Raw genomic sequence first — 13,198 nt, 5'->3', positions numbered from 1 at the left:
TCAGATTTACAGCTATAGTTCGGGCTGGAATTCCTGAATTCCAGTCAAACCTTTAAGCGTTGACATTGTAATGATCAGTTTTCTCTCCCTCTCTCTATTATTTGTCAGGTAATTTTAACGTGAATATACTTACAAGAGCTGTCAGAAATCCTCCAAATACAGAGGCCTCTGAAAAAGTTGTTTGCCTTTTCACGTGTGACCCTGCTTGTATTGCCTTTGGTTTCCCGGACTCACAATAATGACCTTTTCCCTTGCCTTTCAAATCCTTACCCGGGTGTGAAGGTTTGAGAGGCACAAGAAGCCAGGCGAGCCTTGGAGCTGTAATGCCATCGGAGGCACATTTCGGGCTCGAGTCGCTTCACTCTCCTGAGAGCAAAGCGTTGGTGCACTCTCATGTTCTTCATTAACGGGTTTTGGAGTGAAAGCTGGGAGGGGGGCTGGAGAGAGGGGGAGGGCAAGGTAAGCCACGCTGCCTTGCTGCCTCTTTCTGATCCTCAGGTTATAGCACAAGCTAAATAGACTGTACTAAATTTTTTAGGCTGTTTCATAGACTTACAGACTTTGATCCCTGGCTTTGATTTCCCACACGGCATCGCAGACCGCTAGTTCTGACGAGAGAAGAGACCCATTAAGTCCTGTCTAGCCTGGTGATTATCGTGCCTTTTCACCGTCATGCTGGGCTTTCATCAAAGCAGGAGCTCTCCCTGCGCCCTGGGGAGGATGCCTGCGTAGCTCAGCAGCCGGTGGCCACGAGAGTGCCAGTGGCCACGAGGGCGGGTGCGTGGCCGCTGCCGCAGCGGGACACGCTCCAGCCAGGGCAGGAGAAGTGCTGTGCTCAGCACCCTGCTCCTGCTGGGCAGGAGCATCCCCTCCATGGCACTCCCCCATTCGCACCTCTTTTTGGTCTTTCTCTACCTGGCTTCAGCAGGATGCTCAGAGTAAGGAGGTGACCCTTTTTGTTCTAGGGTCTCATGTGGTTTGTACAACAAGCAGGCCAAGAATTAAATATTCTGTGTGTCCTTGCCAGAGCAGTAGAGATGAGGGCGTTTGCCTGCCTGCCCTGCTCTGTGCTTCGAAGTCCCCAGGTCCCCCTGCACCGCTTGGCTTTCCTTTTTTTTTTTTTTTTTTTTAATTTAAATCTAATTTTGCTGCCTTATTGCAAGTTCCTGTCTAACTCAAGAGCTGCTGTTGCCTCAGGGCTGTGTTGCTGCTTTTCAGTCTTCCCACGCCCCTCACATGTGCAGTCTGGAAAAACTGAAAAGTCTCTCCTAAATTTGTGCACGTGTACTTGGCATCATCCTAGGAGGAATAGGGTAAGGGGATCTCTTAACGGATAGTACTCTTAAAAAATCCCTTCTTAAGCAAAATGGGAGCTGCTTCCACGTGATGAGTTTGCCAGTGAAAATGGCAAAGGAGAAGCCCGTGCTGGATTTGCAGGAGCAACAACCGCAGCCCCCCCAGACGATGCTGCTCCTTAGCACGCCCAAAACAACGTCCAAGGAGAAACGGCAGCCGTCCCACAAGCAGGTCCCTAACAGCCCATCGGCAAGGTGTGGGGGAATTGCAGCATGTGGGGGTTTATGAGCTGCAGCGCATGGAGAGGCTGTTTGGAGGGCTCTGATCCCAGCTTGTGAGACCACGTCTCCTCCAGGAAGCTTTCATCGTGGTGGTGGGTCCTCTGGCCGGTCATCCCCATCCTAAGGTCTTGCTGCTTCCACAAAGAGCTTTAATGGAAGAAGAAAGGAAGAAGGGAGCAAACATCCCGACCCAGCAGCTGGTGGAAGATGCCAGGCCCCATGTCTGCCTTCACCACCCGCCCAAGGCAGGACCTGCCACTGGTCACTGCGGGGCTGCAGCAGCTTCATTTCAGTTTTGCTCCGATAGCGCAGATCACAGCACGTCAGCCCTTGTTTTTATTGCTTTTGCTCCCCTCTCCGTCCACTGTTGAGGCTTGCGGTGTTCTGGCAAACAAGCCTTGACTGTAATAATTTCTGGCCCCTCGTGGGAAGTTGTAACTCCAACGCAGTGAAATATAAACTGGCAGCAAATGGAGTATTTCCTTCTGCCGTTGCGAGCTGCAGCAGGCAGGCTCAGATGGAGGTTTTCTGTTGGCTTTCCCTCCCCTGCTTTTGTTTTTTCCCCTCTCCACCGAAGGGCGCAGTCGCCCTCCTCCAGCCACCGAGAGGGAAATGCGCTGGGCTGATGAAACGGCACATCGTCAAATTTGTGCTCGGCAAAGTCACAACTCCAGGAGCTTCCGAAGAAGGCAGCAGTGGGAAACAAATGTTGTTTGTCTTGTGGTCAAAAGGGTGCTCTTAAGCGCTGCGGTGTGCTCGTGCCGGTGCAGGTGGCAGCCCCGTCACTGCGGGGTGAGCCCATCTGCGGAGGTCCCTGGGAGAGGTGGGGAGAAGCAGGGAGGTCTGCAGGCAGCAGGGACATCTTGAGTTGGGTGGAGGATCAACCTGGGTTGGGATTTGAAAGCGTAGAGAGTAGCCGGTAGACTACGCCATGGGAAAGAGGGTATTGTCTCCTGGATCCATATCAAGAGGGTCTGGTGGCCCATGTCCAGAGCTGTTCAGAGGTCATCTCATGGTCTGGGATGGATGACCCACGTCTCAAGAAGTTCAGGATCTTCTGCCCAAGGACAAAGCCCACCTTGCAAGGGACAGAGCTTTCTCAGGAGCTGCTCAGAGACGACAGCATGGGCACCTGTGGGCCGTAGGGATTCCTGATGGTGTCTCTGACCTCCTCACCCCTGCTCAATCCATCTCGGCCAGCATGAACATCAACAGCATGCCTGTTAACCCCAGCCTGTCCCAGCACCCAGGCGGTTTCTTGCATGGATCAATCACAATGAGCCTGTACTCAGCCTTGTTTTCTACTCTTCAGGAACAGAATAAGAGAGAGATGGATGTGATGGACATGGGCCATGTGGCTGGGAGGCACAAGAACCTCAGACGTGTGGTGAGGGCCACATCGGGAGGGGACGCGTTGTGGCCCTGCAGTCAGGCTGGGTCCTCCCAGGGCGAACCAGGGCTGCGTTTAGCACACGCAGGGGCTCTCTTGGGAAGCCGCTTGTGTCGAGTCCCCATAGCCTTGTGGCTGTTCCTCACCCAGGTTTGAGGCTGGTTAATCTCATCTGTTGAGCGCTCCCAAATCGCTGCCATCACTGTAGCACTGGGGGATGTTGTCGTAGGCTGTATTCAGTCTCTATCCCAGCCTCAGAGTTTCATTTCAGTGAATTTCCTTGCTGGTCCACCATCCCCTTATCCATTAGCAGATTAGCACAGGTTGAATTTCCCATGTGAACGCTTCACAGTCTGTCTCATTGTATTTATTTTGCTCAGGCTGCTTTTCCCTGGGCTTGACAGAGTAGTTTGTACAGATCTGTGCTGAGTTTTCCAAACTCTCAAATGAGCTTTTTTGTTAGCATGAAGCCCAGACTATTGATAGTGGAGACATTAAACAACAGAAACATTGAGAAGTGAGCAGTATGCCTACCATCCAGGAAGGCTTCCTAACCTCTAGAGGTGCTCCTTGGCAAAAACTCCATGGTTCAGAGGTTTTAATTAGATCTAATCCTCCAGGTGACCAACCAAGCATTAAAAGGCATGCCAATTTTTCAGTTGTGTCCCTTGCTGGAAGAGTTTTTTTGATTTATTTTAGATAGATGTGACAAAAGAACTTGGATATCCCAAACTTAACGCTTTCCTTGAACGGCACTAAGAGGACTCCAGCGTAGGAGAGTCTCCTTTCAGTGCAGTTATACTCAGAAAAGTGCCTGCAAACTTGTTCTGCACTTCCTCTGGTCTCCCTTTCCCAGAGTAACTTGCATGTGAAATTTGGTTGAGTTTTTGCATCAGAAGTTGTATTTTCTGAGCGTCAGAGTTGCCAGCTCGTCCTTGGGGTCTGGAAATGCAACTGTGGTTTCTTTGCCTCTCATTCACACTGATCGTGGAGCCCCAGCATTGAAAACGTGCCTGACAGCGTGGCTGATGATGTGCCAGGCAGAGCCGAACCTCCGCGCCGTGCCTTTCCCTGCAAAAGCTCAGAGCAGAAACAAGCGCAACCCAACCATACACAGACGAAGGCAGAGACCAAAGCTGTCATTGCTGGAAAAACAGAGCTGGAAAAAAACTCTTCTTCCCTGTCCTGCCTGGTTTGCAGCCGAGCCTGGCATGGCAGGAGGGCTGTCTGAGCATCTCCTGTAGCAGCTGGGTGGGTTTTGGAGATGCACAGATCATGGCCCCGGTGGCTGCGCTCGTGTTGCCCAGCCTCTGCAGGAGAAGGTTTCGTGCTGTTGCGGTGAGCACGGCCATGTTCAGCCGTCCCAGCTGGAGCACCGGCTGTGCCCAGCTCGCTGCTGAGGGCACCTTCAGTGACTTTGGTACGTGTATTGCTTCTCACTGCTGCATTTCCTTGCTGCCTTCTGGATGTCATGTCTCTGGACTCCCAAAGGAGTCTAATCACAAGCCTGGCTTATAAATCCATCTGGACCGAAAGGAGATGCAGGATTCATTCACTTCTGTAGGACAGATATTACTTATCTGTGGCTCTTTTGAGGTGAGGGTCAGAATTAGCACATTTCCACCTGCTGGGGTATGTTAAAGCGGTCTTCAGCCAACCCCTGGGTGCTCTGGGAGCTGGTTGTCCTCCATCCCACCATTGTACTCTTCTTCTCGTCTTTGCCCTGGGAGAAGTTGCTGAGGTGTGAGAAGCAAAGCCTGGATGGAGCAGGGAAGGTTGGAGAGATTGCCCAGCACTTTGGTTGACATAGATGAGCTTAATGTTTTGCTGTATTTCTGAGAGTGATGGGTTTAATTCAAAGCTGCTCCCTGCCCAAGTCCATTTGTCTTCTGTTTTTGGTTTTTATGACCCTGTCTGCCTCTGTCTCTCTTATTTCTTGGATGATGCTTGGCACTGGCTGCTCCAGCAGCTTTCTGGTAGCAGTAAGAGCTGTGGGTGTTTTGCTGCAGCAGGGACGTGTGACCTTTGGCTGCAGTGCAATTTCTGCTTCAAAGTCGAGCAAAGGCTGAAGCGCTGGAGCTCTTCCTCGGAGCGCGAGAGACCCAGGATCAGGGATGTAGGCAGCCAGTACGTTGTGCTCCAACTGTGAAAGCCCTGCCAAAGAGGGAGCCTTTAGCATCTAACCTCTCTGCCACCTTCAAAGATGTAGTAGGAGTGTGTCTGCATGACCGAGGAGCCTCCGCCTGGGCAGCCGTACCCAGGGGCAGTGTGGATGGAGGGCAGGCCTTGTCTTCATCTGCCTGCACCTGGGGCAGCTGTTCACATCCACACCTGAAATTTTAGCCTGGTTCTTGCAGACAGAAGGATGGATGTAGCTACTTGTAGTTCTTGGAGGAAAGCACTCAATGCAAGAGGTGTGTGGGTGGTGAGACCAGGAGTAATTTGTGCTTCAGAGGTGCCGGGGACAAGCAGGACCTTCCTCCAGGTGAGCTGGAGGGCTGGTGCTGCAGCACAGGAACGTTGAAATAAATCAGCATGTTAACAGCAAATGAGGAGCATGAGAGGGGGGAAGCAAGAACTGAAATAAAAGGCCGTTAAGGAACAGATGCAATGCGAAACGAGAGGATTAATAGCTGAGAGGGAAATGCAGGACAGGGCTTCTTGCCAGGGGAAGACAGGTAGGGCATGTGGTGGGGTGATGTGGGTGGCCCGGCATGCCCTTCCCCAGCCCTGTTGCTATCGCTTCAGGTTGCACGGGTCACGTGCTGTGTCTGGGGTGGCCTGCAGGGCTTTGCACCTTCTTCATAACTGCAAGCCGTGGTCGGTGGGGGTTGGGGGGGTTTGCTCTGGGATCAGGCTGGATTGACCCTCGTTTGTGCCCGCTGCAAGGTGCTGCCCCAGACAGACCTGGCGTCTGTCCCACCCGGCCGTGCCCCACTCTGTTGGTGACCTGCTTTCTGCTTTTGTCCCTGCAGCAACCCCAAAGTCCAGATAGAAGCAATTGAAGGGGGTGCACTGCAGAAGCTCCTGGTTATTCTGGCTACAGAACAACCTCTGGCTGTCAAGAAGAAGGTGAGCGAGTGGGGATGCACCTCTGGGCAAAGCTGGTTTTGTGCTGAACTGGATGTAAGTGCTCCTTGGGACATCACTGACATCGTGAGAGCGTGGGACCCTGCGCTGCTCCCCACGCTGGGTGGGCTCCGGTGCTGGGACCCCCCCGGCAGCCCTGGCCCCCGGCGCTGCGGGTCTCGCCCCCGCTGTCAGCAGCGGCACGCACGGCAGCTCTGCCAGCCCCACGGGGGACAGGACTCGGTGCTGCGGCTCCTCTGGGAGGAAAGGCGAGGGTCCCAGTGGCAGGCGTAACGATCAGAGGCTAACAAACATGGGAGCTGACGTTTGGAAGGAGCTAATTGCTGGAGCCAGCCCCGTGTCCTGCCTTTGGCGGTGGCTTTGGAGCAAACCGAGCAGCGCCGAGAGCCCCCAGCCAAATGTGCAGCGCTGTCTGTCGGGGTGGGGGCTTCCTCGCCGCCTCCCTCCCTCCCTCCTCACCGTACTCCCTTGAGCATGAGATCTCATTACCCTCGCTTTAGCGTGTGATGCTAGCGCTGTTTACGGGCTGTAAAATTATCTGGCTGCTCCCGAAAACCCAGCCCCACCGTTTAACACGGTGACCTCCTGCGAGAGCGGATTTGGCGGGGCGAGGGAGCCACCAGCTCTTTCTTTCATCTTCAGTACACCTGCTGTTCTGCAAACAGTGGTGTGCTGCCCGTGTTTTAATTAGCTCCCGCAAACACGTTCCCCTTTAGTCCATGGTAAGAGTCCTCCAGCCAGTGAAAGGCACGGGAGAGGCTGCGGAGCCCCTTTGCTTTTGGCCATGGGTGTGAGGAGGTCCCAGCCGGAGAAGTGCGCCACGGGGTGCCCCGTGCTCACAGACTCCTCCCAGGAGTGCCCGCGGCTCAATCCGGAGCTCATTTTGGGGTGGGGAGGGATGGCTGGGCATGCAGAGGCCCTCATCGGCATCACTTGAACCCATGGGTGGTGGGTGCAGGACGCTTCTTTCCAGTGGGCCTGAACGCTTCCCGCTGGCAGCCCCTGGAGAAGAGCAACAGGGATGAGCTCAGTATTGTCCACATTCACATGCGGCCTTACGAGAGCCTCCGAGGGTTGAGCCCCATTTTCCAGGAGGACAGAGGCTTTTAATTTCCAGTTCCCATGCTGTGTACAGTCTCGCATCTCTCTGCAGGCCAGGATCCCAAGGACAGGTCGGTGCCCCAGCCCCTTCCCACACAGGGCAGCAGCCCACAGCTCCCGCTCCGGTGGGTTTTCCACCCCAGCGCTCGCGGCGGTGTGCAGCAGTGAGGCCAGAAGTGCATTTCTTCCCTCCCCTGTCCTTTGGCCTATGGTTAAAAAAAGAGACAGAAACATCCTCCAATTCACCAGCGGCAACTTGGAAGATGGAAAATAGAAACAAATGGGACTGGGGAGGACATGGCTGTCAGCTCGGATCTGTCCGCGGAGAGCGGGGATGCACGGTCCACCTCGGTGTGCAGAGGAGCCGGCTCTGCTCGCTGGCAGGCGCCCAGATGAGCATCCCCGGCCCCGCACGGGCAGCAGCCCTGCCCCGGGCGGCAGCAGCACGTCCCCTCTGCAAACCGCGGTTGTCAAAACCAGACGAGTGTAAGATTCAGCCGGTTGGCCCCCAGTTGCCTCCTAGGTGTTAACCCCTTGCCACTCAAGGCCCAGGAGGCAAGCACGGGTGTGCTGGTGTCTCTCGCTGGCAGTGCATGATGCTGCACCGTGACAGACCCTGTTTTGGGGCTGTGTCCTGGGAAACATCATGGTCTCATCCTCCGGCCACGTGGGTGGAAGGGAGAGGATGTTCCCCAGGTGTCCAAATCATCTTGAGGGGATCAGGCTCTGCTGAGTGGTGCTGAAACCCCCCTTCACCCCCATCCTTAGCCCGTAGCCGAGCTCTGTACTGAGGACCAGTGGGGGTGAGCTGTGAGAAGCGATGGCGTCGGGTCTGTTCAGGTGCTGGCCACAGGCCCCTCTGGGTTATCGTTCTAGCAAGTGCAGTGACAGTCCGGGTTGGCGTTTGGGTGGAAGTCACCCAAGTTTGGGCAGCCTTGCAGCACCGGGGAAGGTTGGGATCAGGAGAAAAGGGAACTCTTGGAGAAGTCCCTCAGCAAGGAGAGGTTTGAATGCACCTGCCAGGGCGCTCGGCGCAAATGGGTTGGAGCATGTTTCTCCTGTCCCCATGGGATGCCATGAAGAGAGGCTGCACCAAATGCGGCAGCCGTGGCCACCGTGCTGATGGACCTCTCTCCCCGCCAGGCTCTCTTTGCGCTGTCCTCCATGCTGAGACACTTCCCCTACGCCCAGCAGCAGTTCCTCAAGCTGGGCGGCCTCCAGGTCCTCAGGAGCCTCTTCAGGCAGAAGGGGATGGAGACCCTCCACGTCCGTGTGGTGACGCTCCTCTACGACCTCATCGTGGAGAAGGTGAGGAGCTGGGAGGGAGGGGATGGGACCCGGCCAGGCACCCCCCACTTCGCCCCCTCACCGAGCCAAAGGGCCAGCAAGCGTCCTCGCAGGATGAGGGTGAGGAGGGGCCGATCCAGCATCGGTGCTGGTCTGTGCTGTTGGGATGAGTTCCCTCCAGCCTACAGGCCACTGCTGCAGGGGACAAGTGCCTGGGGGAGCCCAGAGCGAGCTTCAGTCTTTATTTTTCATTAAACCACCATCGCCATTTCCACCCGAGAGTGTTTAAATAGCAAAATGGCAAGGACCTGAGTAGGGAAAATAATAGGCACCGGCCTGCAGTGAGCTCGGCTGCGGCATCCGGCCGCCGGCGGCCAGCCAAGTGCCCGGGGACCAGCCGCCGCTGCTGCGCCCCTGCCTGCTGGAGAGGCCCTTGCCTGCCTGCACATCCCTCGCTGGAGCCAAGCCCGCGACGTTAAGTGTTTTATTTTCAAATACCTTGGATTACTGCTGTAAATGTCATTTTAAAACCTATCTTTCCTTGCCATCAGTTGTTGTTTAGTCTGTGCGTTTCTCGTACTCCAGAGAATGGAAATTAAATCCACTTTCACTCAGTTTATAGCCAATTTGCCCTGCAGATTATTACTGCTGTAATACTTGGGTTTCAAGCACTGCAGAGCAATGTCTGTGTTTCAAAACAGTTATTTTCCAGGAGACTTTGTAAAGGTGCAAATTATTTTAGAGGGTCTGAAATCTTATCAGGTGCTGGCTGTAACGCACAGTGATCCTGTCTGTCTGCTCGCATGGAAAGGGAGCGTACGTGGGCATTTTACCCGAACCATTCCCGGTCACTCCTGCGGCACGTTTTACAGCTGCCCCTCTGGCAGCCCCATCTGTTCCCAGCTCCGCTGTGGCTGGGGGCAGTCCGCAGGCCCAGCAGATTCTCGGGTTTATGTTAAAACAATGATTTTTCACTGCCCTTCAGACTGGTAATGCCATGTATCAATCCCAGCCCCTTCATGGAGGAGACGGGAGAGCCCTCGGTACCCGGCAGCGGGCAGGGCTGGTCCGAGCGGCCGTGGCAGATCTGGGGTGGGCTGGGCAACAGCCAAATAGGTTGGTTTGAAAATCGTAAGCTGCCATTTGCAGCTCTCGGCACTGAAGCACAAATTGCCAGGGCTCTGAACAGCTTTTTCTGCCGCCTTCTTTCCTTTTCACCCCAAATCCTGCGTGGCCAGCGGGGGTTTAGCAGGCAGCCCTCGGGGCACCGGGAGAGGGGAGGTCTTCTCGGCGTTGTCCCTCCTTGTCCCTGCCGTGTCCCGTAAGTCAGTGGGATAAAACAGCATGACCAAGCTCCCTGCAGCAGCCACCCAGGGGACGGCCGGAGTCCGTTGCCAAGCTGATGAACGGGTCAGAGAAAATGTTAGGGGTGCCCCTGGGGACCCAAGCGGCCCCCGGGGATGGGGTTGTCCGATCACTTCTTGTGGCAGCTTCTGGGCTCGCTGGCCGCCCTCTCCCTTCCCCAGGGCTGGATTTCTGCTCACCAGCCTCGCAGAAGCCCTTGTCTGCCTTCAGCAGTCTGAGGCGAGCAGCCTACTCAGAACTAATTAGTGAAGCACGGACTTAGTAATTATCACAGGGGACCACCAGCCAAGCCGGGAGGAGCGCGCTGTCGGGGAGCGAAGCCACTCCACCACGCAAGCCTTGAAAGGTGTTGGGGCGATGGCAGTTTTCCCTTCCTTCCCCCTGGCCCCGGCACTGCTCGGAGCAGGTCTCTCTCGCTGGGAAGGGAGCCGGCAGCCCTGCCCACCCTGGTCCCCGTGGGCGCCTTTCTGCTTTCAGCACCGTCCCTGCAGAATTTCAGCATTTGGGGTTTTCTGGACCAGGCTGGGAGGGGAAGGTCTGGCTGTGGCTGGAGGAGACCGAGATCTCCATCTCTTCCGCAGAGCAGCGTGAAGCCAAGCAGTGGTGTTGGTTAGGTGCTGCAGGAGCCTGTCCAGCCGCCCAGAGCAGCAGACCCGGAGACTTCACATCCTTCCCCTTGAGTCCCCTTCCAGGGCCATGTGATACTGAACCTCCTGCTCACCAAGAGTTTTCCAGGGTGGGCAACCAGCCCCTATGGCCAACTTCATGCACGGGCAACAGTGAACCAGGACACGTCCTCGTCTTGGTTTTCCATTGCAGTCACCTTCCAAGGTGTTACGGGATGTGCATCCTACTCTCCCGCCATGTGTCACCTCCTGCGAGCGGCTGCTCTCCGCTAGGGCTGTTAATCCATGTTCCACCACTTCCCACAGATGCTGCTTGAGGACTCACAGCACGGAGATCAAATGGAAGAGAAAATCCAGCAGTACCGGCAAGTCAAGCTGGTCCCGGCGGTGGTCGAGCAGGACTGGTGCGTGGTCGTTTCCAACCTGCTGGCCGTGCCAGAGCACGACACTCGGGAGAAGGTCCTCAAGACGGTGGGCGTGCTGATGGCCTTCTGCAAGGAGCGCTACCGGGGGGACCAGGCCCTCAGCACCACCCTCAGCCTCCTGCGCAGCGAGTACGAGGAGCTGGCGGCAGAGGAGCAGAGGGAGGGTGACAAAGACGGCTATTTCAAGGAACTCCTTGGCTCTGTAAATACCATCATTCAGGAATTAAGATGAAAACAGCCGTAGATTCCGTTCAATTCCAGATAATTCAGGGCAACAGCGTGAGTTTTGACAGCAGCAGTGTAAATGCACTTATGAATAAACAGCAGGAGTAAATGAGATGCCACCACTGGGCGACTGTGCCAACGGCTTCATTATTAAAACGTGTGTGTGGGGGCACGTTTTCCTTTGCATGGGGTGCTGCTGGAAAAAGAGAGGTACGTACCTTAGAGGGAACGAGGTAAAGTCTCAGCTTACGTTGCCTGTCATCCTCCGGCCGTGGTGCCTTAAGCGCACGGCTGAGTGTTCTCGGTCCGTCTGCAGGATTATTTGGGGTGGGAGGGACGGAGGGATGCGGGGCTGTCCTCGTTAGGCAGCTCTGCTGCGCAAAGGGAAGCGTTTGTTCCCGCAGCTCGGATCTGCCTTTCTTCTTGCCTGGCGATGACCCGCGCTGTCTGTGATCTTTTATTTGCTTTGTATAATGCATCTCAGCGCTCAGAAAGCATCGTTTGCCTTTGGATAGGCTTGTGCTTGTGCAGGAGGACTGAGCGTCATTTCCTTGAAACACTGGTTGGAGGAGGTCTCTAACCCAGCCTTCGCTCGGAGCAGGACTGTCCCTCCGTCAAGTCAGTGTGGCCGGACCGCTCCAAGAAGCCCGGCTCCGCCACCTGCTCTGTGTGGGTCAGGTAGCTCCGCCGTGGCAGCTCTCCTGCAGCCCCTCTCTGCCTGGAGGCCACCCAAGTCCCAGCGATCTGGGAGTCTAGATCACACCTATCTCATCCCTGGCATGGTACGGCCATGGGAGCGCTCCTGCCGTCGTAGGGGACAGCCAGCTGGTACGGCACACTTTGCCCTTCAGCAAACCAGTGAGTCTTTCTGCTTGTGTTCTTCTTGCCCTTGGAGATGGCTTCCAAGATGATGATCTAGGGATTGAGGCTGGCCAGCCAAGGGTTTTTCATCCGTGATGTACAGCACGCTCTCGTTTCTGGGCTGGGCATCTCCCTTCACACACCTCTTCCAGTTGCAGGTTCTCCTCTCGTTCCTCTAGGCTCAGGTCCCCCATGAGCCTCCTCTGAGGTCCTTCCATGCTGGATGGGCCATTGGGGAAGATGTTCTGCCCTCCCCTCGTCGGGCTGATTCTGCCTCCCCACGTCGTCCTGCCTCAGGCGAGGAAGAAACCAAAGTCTTGCCCAAGCCTCTGGCTGCCCAGCCCCTGGCCTGGAGGTGACTGCCACCTCCCCCGCCATCAGCAATGATGATTATAAAAACTAAATTTATTCATTATTTTGTCTGTTTAATTTCAGTCCAAACCCCCTCCTTGTTTTGAACCCTTATTTGGAAGGGTTTGTGGGGTTTTTTTCATTAAAGAGAGATCAGTTCCGTTTCTCCCGAGTCCCCCTGAGGAACCTGCAGGGTGGGACGCTGCCGCAAGCCCAGCGAGCTCCACAGTGCTGCCCTGTGCCTGGGGACGGGCATGGGCCCCGGCCACCCGCCCCGGGGCTGTCCCCGTGCGAGGAGAGGCTCACCCGGGCCAGCGCTGGGGCCTTGGCATGGCGGAGAAATGGGCGCTGAAGGCTGGGTGGCGGCCACCGATTCGAGAGGAGAAGGAGAGGAGAGCTCCACCCTGCCGTCCCCTCCCGGTGCCATGTGCGTGACGGGTGGGGGGACCCTTTCGCACCACTGGCCTGGGGGGCTCCCAGCAATTTTCCTGCCGACCCCTCTTCAAGGGCGGCTTTGGGGGGGCAGCAGCTTTTTCTCCACAGGCTTTGGCGAAGGCAGAGCGAGTGTCGGGGTGTCCCAGCGCCGGGCTGCAGAGCTTTTGGCCGCGGAGCGATGCTGCGGCCGCCCCGCACCGGCCGGCGAGGGCTGCCGGCGGGTCACGCTGAGGACGCCGCGCTCCCAGCGTGGCGAGGAGGCGATCATCTATAATTCCTGTATTCGCTTTCAGAATTGCTTTCTGGCAATAACAGGTATTTTAATCACTGCCTCTCCTGCTGCCGGCTTAATGGGACCTGCACTGCAGCACCAACATTAGCAACACAAGTGCAGAAAAATAAATTAAGGGGGAAAAAAAAAAAAAAAAACAAACCAAAAAGCCTGGCTGGGCCCCCACCGTCCCC

General features: G+C 55.9%; 1 protein-coding gene across 26 annotated transcripts in view; it reads left to right on the top strand.

The window, feature by feature from the left end:
* Positions 1 to 12,937, top strand: part of SIL1 (SIL1 nucleotide exchange factor) — a 100,234-nt gene extending 87,297 nt beyond the window's left edge. For 25 of the 26 annotated variants that reach the window (XM_082324099.1, XM_082324093.1, XM_082324098.1 and 22 more), the window contains 3 exons: positions 5,943 to 6,039; positions 8,302 to 8,466; positions 10,743 to 12,937. In XM_082324099.1, coding sequence (XP_082180225.1) covers positions 5,943 to 6,039; positions 8,302 to 8,466; positions 10,743 to 11,093 — 613 coding nt within the window. In that variant the 3' untranslated portion in view covers positions 11,094 to 12,937. The remainder of the gene's footprint in view (positions 1 to 5,942; positions 6,040 to 8,301; positions 8,467 to 10,742) is intronic. The other variant, XR_014229461.1, reaches the window with a different exon arrangement.
* The last annotated feature ends 261 nt before the right edge of the window (positions 12,938 to 13,198 follow it).

The sequence above is a fragment of the Platalea leucorodia genome, assembly GCF_965183815.1.
Source record: "Platalea leucorodia genome assembly, chromosome: 11".
NCBI lineage: Eukaryota > Metazoa > Chordata > Aves > Pelecaniformes > Threskiornithidae > Platalea > Platalea leucorodia.
Note: the sequence above shows the minus strand (reverse complement) of the source record. Positions and strands in the feature narration are given on the sequence as shown.